Genomic DNA, 12,234 nt, shown 5'->3' with positions numbered 1-12,234 from the left:
TCAGTAGATGACTTCGTAGACTGTAGCCTTCTTGTCCCCAGAGCCTGTGACGATGAACTGGTCGTCGGGGGAGATATCACAGCTGAGAACTGATGATGACTCCTTAGACTGAACAGAGAGAGGAAGTAGGAAGAAATATTAGCAACAAACAGCTAATGAAACTGCTAATGGACAGCTAATGAAGTGTATAAACAAGATAAAAAAGAAGGAAAATGGAAAAAAGTCCTGCCCTGAGATCCCACTCAAGTTATGCCATTACATTAACTAACCAATTTTAAACAAAAAGACGTGTATATTTGATGATTTACCTGGAATATGCTTGATCCGTACGGTGTCCGCCACGCATTCAGGAGGTTATCTTTGCCTGTACTCACGAACCATTTACCTACAGAACGAAACACATAGAGCCATCAACAGATGAAACCTCTGGGGAGGCGAGATACTACGGACAAGTTGGAGGAGGAGGAGGAGGAGGAAGAGCTGCTTTTGTGCAGAATGGAAGAGGTGAAAAGAAAGAAGCTGTTCCTGAATAATGAACGAGGCAGAAGGTTTGTTCTGCTTCCCTGTGATTAAACACCCTCAGGTAACGTGATGTAACCAAACCATCAATCTGCTCGGTGTGTACACGGTGTGTGTGTGTGTGTGTGTGTGTGTGTGTGTGTGTGTGTGTGTGTGTGTGTGTGTGTGTCCGTACCGCAGTAGGCGAACTTGAGGGAGAGCACGCAGCTCTCGTGAAGGTGCAGCTGGTACTTGTCAGGTTTGGAGACGTGCAGGACTTCGACGTTACTGCTCTCCATTCCGACAGCCAGCCACTCGCCTGTCGGACAGTAGCCCAGAGAGAAGATCTGCAGACGGGAGGAAAAAAAGAGTCAGGGGAAGGAGGGAGGAGGACAATAAAGGGTGGGATGCATTAATGATTGTCAACAGCACATAAATATCTAGTAGCCTGGGCTGTAGCCAGTCTGGTGTGTGTGTGTATCTGTGTGTGTGTGTGTGTGTGTGTGTGTGTGTGTGTACCTGTGAGGTGAAGTCATGCTGCTGGAGCTGGCGTCCCTCTCTCAGGTCCCAGCAGCGCACCGTGTTGTCCAGTCCTCCCGTCCACAGCTTGGTGCCGTCGTTGGAGATGTCGATGCAGCTCGCACCGTCTGTGTGGCCCTGGAACTGCCTGCAAGGGAGGGAGGTAATCAATTATATGGATAATTATATAATAATACATCAATGTGCACAGAATAATATTAAAGTAATGCAAGTCTGTCCACCACAAAACAGTCCCAAAGGAAAAGGTTGTTAATTTACTAGATTATTTCACATGGAATTAAATAAACACTAGAATGTGCACAAATGATTGTACAACCATAGTTAGATGCTGGTTTATGAACAATACTACACTGTTAATGTTGTAAAAGCAACGTTTCAATAATATAAAATGCCTTTTTTTGACAAATGCCTCTCATTAGTAAAACACTTTAAAATGTACCTTCTATGTTACAGCCAGTGTGCTATAAAAGAGTTGCCTCAAGCTTCTGCAATATTAATAAATGTTTAATAAGGGGAGATTTTACCATGTTCTTTTTGAGCATTCACAAGCTATTATTTTACATAAAGGTAAAAAAAAAATGTGCTTTGCTTTAAAAGATTATTGGATAAAATATAGTTAATGCGGTGATCCATGGTGGGGGTTTGGTTGTTTTAAAGATAAGAGGGAAGAACTTCATAGTAAAATCGTCTGAACATATAAAAACCAATGATATGGTGAATTAAGGACACTCGGAGAAGAAATATTTTACATACATACTACAGACACACACAGGCCGTTTACGACACCCACCACCTCTATACTACCTTCATCCTTAAGCCACTCAAGCCTATGCAGTTGCTGCCAGACTCACTTTAGACACACTTTAAACGGTCGCACTTTTCCTCTCCTCGGAAAATGAGCTCACAATTTCATCTTCTCTCTGACCTCTCACCTGACCAGCGTCTGGTTGTGAAGGTCCCAGACGACGATGTTGCCGTCGCTGCAGCAGGAGAAGCAGACCTTGTTGTCAGGGGAGATGGCCAGGGCATAGCAGGCAGGGGCGGATGAGGTCAGCTCTGCCTTGATGCGTGGAGTGGGCGTGGCCAAATCCCAGATCGACAGCGTGCTGGCCTCCCCGCCGACAATCAGGGTTCGCCCGTCAGAGAGCAGCTTGCAGGAGCGGATGTAGTTATCCCTGTTCTAATAAACGGTATAAAAAAAAAGAGAAAAATACAAACATTTATTCTCAATGATTAATGCTGGAGTTCACTGTAATTCATGACAAGGGGCTGTGCGTACGAAGTTAAGCATGCCGGCTACAGCATTATCACTGCAATAAATAAAAGATGCTGGAGGGTTTTTTGGCTTTAGGACAAAAATACAGAGGTAATTCATCAGCCAAAGGGTTTTATTCATGAAAAACAAAGTATCACTTTAGGTGCTAAAGAGAAATTATTAGACAAATGATGATAACAGCCTTTAAATATAAGTCTAAAACCATTCATCCGCGTTAGTGTCTCCCGTCTCCCCGCATGTCTCACCAGACAGTCCAGCTGGGCCATGGGGCTCTTGCTGCCCGGCTGGCTGATGTCCCAGACCTTGACGCAGCCCTTTCCTCCAGTGTAGACGTGGCGTGTCGAGGTGCTGATGGTGACTGCGCACACAACCTCGCCGTGGTTCAGGGTGTGAATCTGCCGCGCATGGCGAGGGATTCCCGGGCCCAGCAAGGCGTCGGGGGGAAAGGGCACCGGCTGCATCTGACCGTCTGCGCTCACGTGGAACGAGTAGGCGCTGAAAAGAAGAGAGGAGGAGGAAGAGGAATAGAGACGAATGAATAACAGAGATTGAAGGTTAGAGCAAAAAAAAAAAAAGAGTACATCGGGTTGACAGTCTTTGTATCTATCGGTGAATTACTCTGTGAAAGGGACAGTAATAAAAGTGTGACACTTTGACGAGCACCAGTAAAGGCTGCGAAAAATGTAAGAATTTATATGTGGGCTTTTATGTGTGAGGAAAAACCCACCACGACTACTCAATCTTTTCTGATTTCACTTGTCCATTCATTTGCAGCAAAAAAAACAACAACCAAGAAGTGTAAAGACGGTTTAATTTAAATAAAGACGCGTCCGTGCTGTAAATGTTAAACTCGTAACAAGCCTTCTGAAGCGCTTACCACTTTCTTATACTTAAAATATTTCTCTCTTACTGTCCTTTGAACATCCTACATTCATCTTAGTTCAAAAGGTGGTTCCTTTTTTGTTGCGTTTTTTTTTTCTTTTTGGAGTTGGAAGTGAAATTTGAGCAGTTATTAGTAGACAGGTGAAGATTTGAACGATAGGAGGCGAGGTAAGAAGAAAAACTCACGGTTTTCCGGAGGCAGCTGACTGCAGGCTGGCAGGCAGCCCGGGGACCCTCATGTGTGGGTGTGGAGACTCATAGCCCACCTGGAACAGACGCACAGAGATAAGCTAACGTGAGAAAAAACTAGAGAAAAATACCTTCAGAGGTCAGCGTTGAGAGAGAAAAACAACACATAAGCAGTAACAGCACAAGTTCAGCACACCATGGTATGTTTGGAATGGATGTGTGGGTCTTATGTTGACCTACACGTCCCATGTAGCCATGTCAGCTACATAAATAGTGTGACAACATACCAGGACACAGTTATGGACACATTTTAATGTCTCCCATGGGGCAATTTGGTTTGAAAAGTAAATAAAAGGAACGGAAAAACACACCTATTAAGTACATGATGTGTACAATATTTGCACACGCAAACGCCCTTGAGTCATCCCTGGGTCGTAATGCACGTTATATGTAAAAACAGTGTTATTATTTTTTCTTATACTATTTCCACCGTCACACAGGAGAGTGACCATTCACCGTCGACCAATTCATCACTGGTAGGGTGACTAGCGCCACTCTTTCAGTGCCTGACCAATGAGCTGGATACTGAAACTGACAGGTGCCAAAAAGTAGGACGGTATGGATCTCTAACGTGCATGTGAAAAAGTCGTGAACTGCAACGCTCACAATAGCAGATGCAATAATCATCAATACAATGACTTCATAAAAATGAATAATGTAGGGCAGGCTAGACAGGAGGTGTAATAAGTTGTATATTAAACATTCCTCCAGAAAAAAACCCATTCTTTTGATTATTACATAAATGAATAGTTAATAGGTTACATTACTCATTATATTATACAATATTACAAGATTGTATAACCACAGTCAAGAGTGGTGCACAGAGAGCTTCTTTCGGAATTGAATCCAATTCAGTTAAATAATAAATAGCGGTCAAACTGCCAACATGGCAGCCTCGCAAAGCAAAAAATCTGTCTCTGTCCATTTTTAGTGTTTTCTACTTTTTAAATCTGATCTAGAAAGACTGATCTAGTTATGCAGTATGTCAGGATTACCTTGTTTTTTGTAATTATAATTTGACTAGTTATACAATTTGTAATGTCAGATTACTTGTTACTGGGCAAAGTGGTATATTACTGAGTAATACATCACTGCCCAACAATGGACTTTGAGAGCCGAGGTCATAGTCTTCACGATAAATGACAACGCAGCCTCTCTTTGTCCTCTCATCTCTCTAAAATCCTCCCTCCCTTTTCGGTCGATAGAAAAAAAAAATCCCTCTTTTTGCCCTCTCTGACAGTTTTATATGCTGAGGTAATATGACAGTGACACTAGAAAGACAAATTATCTGCAGAGAGTCCAGCTCACCACAGGAGACCGTCCGTAGCCTGCGGCAGCGGCTGCTGCCGCCGCCGCTGCTGCTGCTGCAGCTCCGTTCATCTGGGGGGAAACCAGGTGGAGGCCTGCACCGTAACCCGCCGCCCCGGGCAGGTCCCCGTTCACCCCTGGAGGAAGGCCGAACGCCCCCGGAGGGTAAGCTCCCTGTACTGCAAGAGGGTTTCTGAGACCCAGAGCTGGTGCAAGGAAGGAGAAAAGAGGGGGGAAGAAGAAAAATAAGAGTGAGTTAAGATGATGTGAATTATTGAACAAATTATCGATTGAGGAAACCAATACAGTACACCAGTCAGCACAGAGAGCTTTAGCTATCATTTAAACATGGGATAGAATGAGATGCACATTTTATAAAAGGGCGACTCCCTGTGCAGACGCTGTCAGTGAGTGAGCGACAGCTGTGACTGACAAGCTGCGAACAAGCTGCCACAGAAAAGCAGGACACCATTCACTGCAGCACTGGACCACTACTGACCCCTGCTGGTGGCCATGCCTTCTTGCAGACAACCAGTACCTCTTTGTGTGTGTGTGTGTGTGTGTGTGTGTGTGTGTGTGTGTGTGTGTGTGTGTGTGTGTTTGTGTTTGTGTTTGTGTTTGTGTGTGTGTGTGTGTGTGTGTGTGTGTGTGTGTGTGTGTGTGTGTGTGTGTGTGTGTGTGTGTGTGTGTGTGTGTGTGTGTGTGAAGTAGTAGGCTGTGAGGACACATTTAGATACAAACCTATCTTTGTGGAGACATTTCGACCATGTGAGGAAAGTCTGGCTGGTCCTCATAGCTTTTAAAGGTTTAGGTCCAGAGTTAGGTACTTAGTTGGGATGATTAAGGTAAGGGGCTAGGGAGGGCACTATATTATCTATGCTGCACAAGTGTGTGTGTATGTGTGTGCGCGAGAGAAACAGAGAAAAATACTTGTTTCTTAGACAAAATCCTGGACCTAATAAGGCAAAACTGAATTCTTGAGGCTCTGGTTTAAGTTAAGATATACATGTTAATTGTTACAAGGTTATGGTTGGGGTAAGTCCGAGAGATAAGGCGTTGTCTAGACTGGTGAAAAAAAAATGAAAGCCAATGTAGTGTCCTAACAAGAAAAGCTGGACAAACTTGTGTCTGTGTCTATCTCCTCAGTATTCCGCTCTCGCTCATGTATATGCATCGACGAGCGAGTGCATCAGCATGCACAATGATGTGGGTGTGTAATAACGCTGTGGGGTCTAACAGGTGATGTGAGTAAGAAGAAGGAAAAAAAAAGAAGAGAAAAAGAGATACACTGGAATAGATGGAGGCTCATTATGAAGCAGCTCATGGTCACAGTCCATCACCTCTCCTAATCTTTCCATTTGAAAAGTGAGGTGCGCTGAATATTTCTGCCCACAGCTGCTTATTAAGTCCAGATGGTGGTCGGTGGTGGTGGTGGTGGTGGGAGAGCTGGCTCACACCCATACCAACTACAGCAGCCCAATGTTGACAAAGTCACTACATGTAACAAAGCCAGTGCAGGATAAAGAGACATCTGTGCAAATACAGGTTCAGTCGTCTTCTTCTTTTTTTTTAATGATCCAATGACTGTGTGCAGTGGAAACGTCTGTCCCTGTGACAGACTGAAGACATTTGGACCTTCGGGCCCAAATATGCTTTTCGCATATTGTGTCCACAGAGAGCTGCAATGCATTTCTCCTTCTGTGTAAATGGCTGCAGGTTCCATTCACACTAACACGAGGGCCCACGTCAGTCTACTGAATTCAGCATGTACATTTCCAATTCACATTCTCACATTACAGTAGCTGCAATTTGTAGCCAGGATGTTTCCTTCCCTAATTTGTATATCCATGTATTCTTTAAGCAATGGGTAATGCATGTGTGTTGCCCTTAGCACAGCATGATGCCGAGCAAGTGTTCATGGTATTAGTCTTCTTTGTTGTGTCTTTAGTGGCCAAAACAAGAGTGAGCGACCAAATGGACTGGAAAATGTGCCAGCGCTAAAGGAGCAATCAGACTTACTTAAATTCCATTTTCCCTTATACCAATAAAATACCGATGACACAAGAAGTAAAAATAAGCTCATTATGTACATTCTATTTTAACCTTTTATAGTTTTATTGTAAATATCTTTATATATTGTACTTTCATGGAAATGCAGGCTTATTATCTTTATCGTCTTTGCTGCTGTGACAATGTAAAGTTCCCCTGCTGTGGGACTAATAAAGGACTATCTTATCTCATTACTGTATACAATCTTACCAAGAGGGTCAACACCAGGCTTTCCTGGGACCGGTCTGAACTGTGGGGGTCCACTTGGTCCCGGAGTGTTGGAATCCTGAGACATGGGGGTCCCTGGTTTCATACCTGGAGTGCTGGACTTCTCCCTCTAGAGGAGCAAAACATAAAAAAGAGAAATGTAAGGAAAAATAAAATAAATGTGAAATGAAATACAGAGACTGCCTGTAGAATTAGACACAGAAAAGAAAAGCACACAGACGAACACAAACAAGTGTGATAGTAAGAATGAGTGAGGGCAGACAGGACCTGGGGAGTGTTGGAGGATGTCAACAGTCCAGGCAGCGTGTACGTGTATGTGTGTGCGAGTGCGTGCGTGTGTGTGTGTGTGTGTGTGTGTGTGTGTGTGTGTGTGTGGTGGTGAATATATATACCATAATAACTCCCCAGAATGAACTACTGACCCCAAACAAAAGAGCAGACTATGTGCACCAACAGCATGGAAACACTGATGTTCTCTACTGAAACATATAGTGCGTACATGTCTGTGTGTGGTCGTGTTCGCTTTTATTCAGATGCATTTGTTTACCTGTGGGGGCTCTTTTCCACGGGAGGGAGAGGTGGCGCTGCTCGAGGAGGCCAGCGAGGTGGGGCTGGCCTGTGCTGGACCTTCCTTACGAGACGGAGGCATCTTGTCCAAACCGTTCTCCCTGGACGAGTAAGACTGCACGCTGCGGGGGGACGACGGGTCCTAAAGTCAAAACACAAAACTTCAGTCCGCAAGACACACAAAAAAGACACAGTGGTAATTCATATATTATGCAGTGTGTTCGCACTTCAGGCCACAGAGACTACACCGATTTTTTTAAACTTAAGTTTTCTATATTACAAACAGTGAAACTGTTAAAGGGGTCATATTATACCCTATTTCTCCAAGTTAACCTAGTTCCCTGGTGTCCTAATGAACATGTCTGTGACATGCTTTGGTCAAGATACCATAAAGATGAAGCACCACAGCAGTTCAATCACCTGCCAAAACAGCCCTGTTCAGAATGCTCTGTTTAGTAGTATCTCTTTAGGTCCACCTTAAAGGTCCAAATTAAATACAAAGGTCAGAAATTAAATACACTAACCAATAGTATAGTTGAAATAGTGTAGAAAAGCTTTAACAGGAACATTTTTTGGTTTCCGTAGCTTTAAAATGTGCCTTTTCTATAAACTTCAGATTGAAATAAACCCAAGCATTTTCTCTTCACGCTGTTCAAATTATTACAACCGTACGACCTATTTGTCAGTCATTCAACAGCCTTTGAGGTGTTTTTAAAATGTATCGACCAAATGAGCTGCAGTGGAACACGAGTGAGCCTGTTTGTTGGGAAATGAGGCCAGGCAGAGGTGGATGAGGACCAGGGGTGTTATTGTTATTACTGTTATTATGATTACTCAGACGGTCCTTCTGGGTGTGTTTACATGATGTATGCAGATGAAAGCAGCGAAGTGAGGCCAACAGAGACCAGCAAGCCCCCCCCCCCCCCCCGATACTCACCTCATCCACCACCAAATTATCATCACTCTTATCCGCATCACTGCCCTGTGAGAGAAGAGAGAGACCATGTGAGATTAGACATTCTATTCTGCTGTGTGATGTGTGTAGATGAACACACACACACACACACACACACACACACACACACACACACACACACACACACACACACACACACACACACACACACACACACACACACACACACACACACACACACACACACACACACACACACACACACACACACACACACACACACACACACACACACACACACACACACACACACACACACACACACACACCAAACACAAGCAGAGTTGATGATGTTTGTTTGTGTGTGCATGACTTAATGTATGCTCTGAGGATAAGTATTTCACACTTCCTCTCAAGTGGTTTAATTTTGCACAGCGCAAATAGAGGAAAAATAAAATGACCCTTGTTGACATTTTGTTGCGTGACAGTTGAAAGCACAGTAAATGTGACAAACAATACGAATGTAATTAATTATTTTTAGAAACTGAAGAGCTGAAATCCTCTATGGCACAGCTTGTTTTTTTTTTAATATGTCAGATCACAAAGCAGCATCAGGATCTAATAATAAAAGATAATCTTCCCAAACTGGATTCCTCAGGCAGAACTAAATACCTTACAATTCTAAATATATATGATTTTCTGTAATGCCAACAGCACAGCGGTGACATTTCAATTTGGGCTGCGACTGATGACTATTTTCATGATCGATTCATCTTTCGATTATTTTCTCGATTAATCAAGAATGTTGATCATTGCTTGTCAAAAACTGGAAACGATGATGTTCTCAAACCAAAATGATTCAGTTTAACTGGTTATGAAACCGGAAAATAGTCACATTTAAGAAGCTGAAAAATCTGAAAACTTGTTTTAATTCTTTAATAATAACAGACGATTAATTTGGTAATCGATTAATAATCAATTCATGTGATTGTTTCAGTTAACTTTAATCACCCTTAAAGAAAATAGGGTTAATGAGGTCTTGATGAGGAATTGCAAGGTTGAATAAAACTTTCCCTGAGTTACTTAAATATTTAACAGTGTCATAAAAGTGTCCTCACATAGTCCGTCATGAACTCCTTCTCATCAGCTTTCCTCTTCTTGCCGTTGCTGAGGTAGTCTGCTTGACGACCCTTGTCCCCGTTGGACAGAGAACTCTGGAGGAGAGACGAGAGGAGGCAGAGTGAGTGAAGGTAAAAGGTTAGATTCAATTGAGAAACAATTAAGCAAAAGGAGTGTGGCACAGAGCAAAGGAAAAAGGAGGGGTAGGGTGGTGAGGACAAGCAGGAGAGGAAAGTTAGAAGGAGAGAGGAGTGAAGAAAAAGGAAGTGAGGGTAGAGATGAAGGAAGGGGATGATAATGAGGTGAGAGGAACCACAATAAATCACGCTGGGCTCATATGCTGAAGAGATGGATGTGAAAGAATATCAGTTTGCATCCATCAGCCGCTCACTACTGAGGTAAGAGGCAGAAAGAGAACGCTTCAAGTTTTCTTTCAGGCAGTGGAAGACTAGAGCGTTGTTTACTAAAAGCAACGCACGTTTATTTAAGGGCTGAGCAATTTAGGGAAGATATCTTATCGGGATTTCTCTGCCAGATATCGTGATTGAAATATTTGATTTGTGATATCATTTTTAAGTAAAACTTCAGTCCAGTGGTCCCTGCACGGCAGCTTAAAAACACGATGGCGCTTTACAGCATTAAAATATTAACTCCTCGATAATCTAATGCAGAGGATGAGAACTTGAAGTTGTGAATTTCTATAACATTTGCAGTAGTAGTATAAACCCTGGGTCAGATGTGCTGCATAAGGAATATCATAAATTGCAGGCTTAGCGTTTTACCTACTGTTGAAATCCCAATTTCATTGCTCAGCCCTAACTTTATTTCAAATTAAATCTCTAATTTAAGTCTAAAAATCTACAAGCAATCAGTGTGTGTGTGTCTATGATTTAGTGAGTGTTCCTGAGTGTGTGTGTGTGTGTGCAGTATTTGTACTTACTGGTCCTGCTTCACGGTCTGTTCATCCCAGAAAGCAGAGCCCAGCACATCCAGGTAGCAGGACACAAGACAGCAAGTGCAGAAAAGAACAGATACACGTTAGATTGTGTGCTGTCACTTTACGTCTCTCTACAGCTGATGACTCGGAGGGAAAATATCCTCAGGGAGTGTTATTATCTGCAACACTACTGTGCCTTGACAAAAATCCAAAGCAAACCAATCATCAGAATCCACCGAGCCAAGCTCTAGTGTTTACTGTACACCCCACACCTCAGAGAAGCTTTTTCATCTTGGAGAATCCAATCAAGCTGGTGTCCCAACCCTAAAACCTATTGAGGCTCTACGCTACAAAAAAAAAAAAGAAAAAAAGAAATGCATTGATTAAAGCGATGCTGTACCTCTGTGATGCTCTGCAGCAGCAGCAGCAGCCGCTGCTGCCTCTAGGTGGGCTCTCTCATCCTTGGCAGCCAACTGAGCTCCCAGAGCCCCAGACAGGGCCAACAGGCTGGATCCTCCACCGAGTGCCAAGCCCGGGTGGGGCAGACCTGATGGGTGTGGGCCCACTGGCAAACCCTGGGCATGCTGGGAGAGGTGCTGTGCCTGAAGCTGCTGCTACAGAGTGGAAATAAAAAAAACACAGAGAGGAGACAGGAAAGAGACTTGGGTGACTTACAAGCTCTGGAAGAAGTGGCTTAAGAGGAAGTGTTCAACAGATGACAGGAAGGCAGAGAGGAAGGGAACTAATTGCTGCGATGTGCACGAGAGGAGAAACACTGAGGTCAGGGCAGTGACATATTATTTTAAATTAGTTTTCCTTACATTAAAACTATCTGGGACATTTAATTTGGCCAATCTTTATTTTATAATGTATTATTATCATCCATCATTTTGGAATGTTATCCAACAAATCTGTTCATTTTAGTGTGGGCCAGGGGACAATTGCCTCAATTAAAGTAAAAGAAAAAAGGAGGGAAAATAAATCAATGGGAGTGTAAGGTACACACGCTATGAGGCAGAGGGGAGAGCCCACGTACCCCTATTGAAGCATTTAGCTCCCCCATGGTCACCTGTTTGGCGCGTTCCATGGCCTGGACCACCTGTTGTTGGTGCTGTGGAAGACATCAAAAAGGTCAGTGAAGGGCAGTAAATGCAATGTAAATGTAACATTTTTACATAGTATTAATAGTGTTGGTTTTATGTATTCATTTTTTAATTTGGCTTTGCAGTGAAGGAATGCAACCTTTTGTCAGTGAAGGGAAATAAATGTGCTTTGAAGTTGTGTCCATGTGCAGCTGTGCATGAGTGATAAATGTGTGTAGTGTGCATGTACATGCTTTTTGTGTGGGCTGCTGTCAGACAAGAGAAAAACTGTACAGTGTGTGTGTGTGTGTGTGTGTGTGTGTGTGTGTGTGTGTGTGTGTGTGTGTGTGTGTGTGTGTGTGTGTGTGTGTGCGCGTGCGTGCGAGTGTGTATACACACCTCCTGTGAAAGGAATGGGATGAGCTGAGCACAGATCACATTCAACCGCTTGGCAATCTCCGTCTGAAAAGGGGAGAGAGGAAAAAAAACCCAGATACTGTCACTTTGATGAACAAACTCCCGCACACATGCACAGCCAAGATTTAGGACTAACAAAGAGAGACGCACGGGGCGTGTGCGCACA

The 12,234-nt window shown here is 43.4% G+C and overlaps 1 protein-coding gene across 1 annotated transcript; it reads right to left on the bottom strand.

The window, feature by feature from the left end:
* On the bottom strand, positions 1-11,647 carry tle2a (TLE family member 2, transcriptional corepressor a; the record flags this gene model as incomplete). The annotated part of the gene is made up of 15 exons (XM_083887845.1): positions 11,576-11,647; positions 10,970-11,183; positions 10,573-10,589; positions 9,632-9,727; positions 8,535-8,579; positions 7,578-7,739; positions 7,013-7,139; positions 4,754-4,959; positions 3,383-3,462; positions 2,560-2,809; positions 1,971-2,218; positions 1,018-1,165; positions 695-845; positions 309-385; positions 1-108 (listed from the first exon to the last, which is right to left on the bottom strand). The coding sequence occupies exons 1-15, from the start codon at positions 11,630-11,632 to the stop codon at positions 1-3; spliced, it is 1,986 nt and encodes a 661-aa protein (XP_083743971.1). The 5' UTR covers positions 11,633-11,647.
* Positions 11,648-12,234: the final 587 nt, after the last annotated feature.

The sequence above is a fragment of the Microchirus variegatus genome (assembly GCF_963457635.1).
Source record: "Microchirus variegatus genome assembly, chromosome: 4".
Lineage (NCBI taxonomy): Eukaryota > Metazoa > Chordata > Actinopteri > Pleuronectiformes > Soleidae > Microchirus > Microchirus variegatus.
This window is presented reverse-complemented; position numbering and strand designations above follow the sequence as displayed.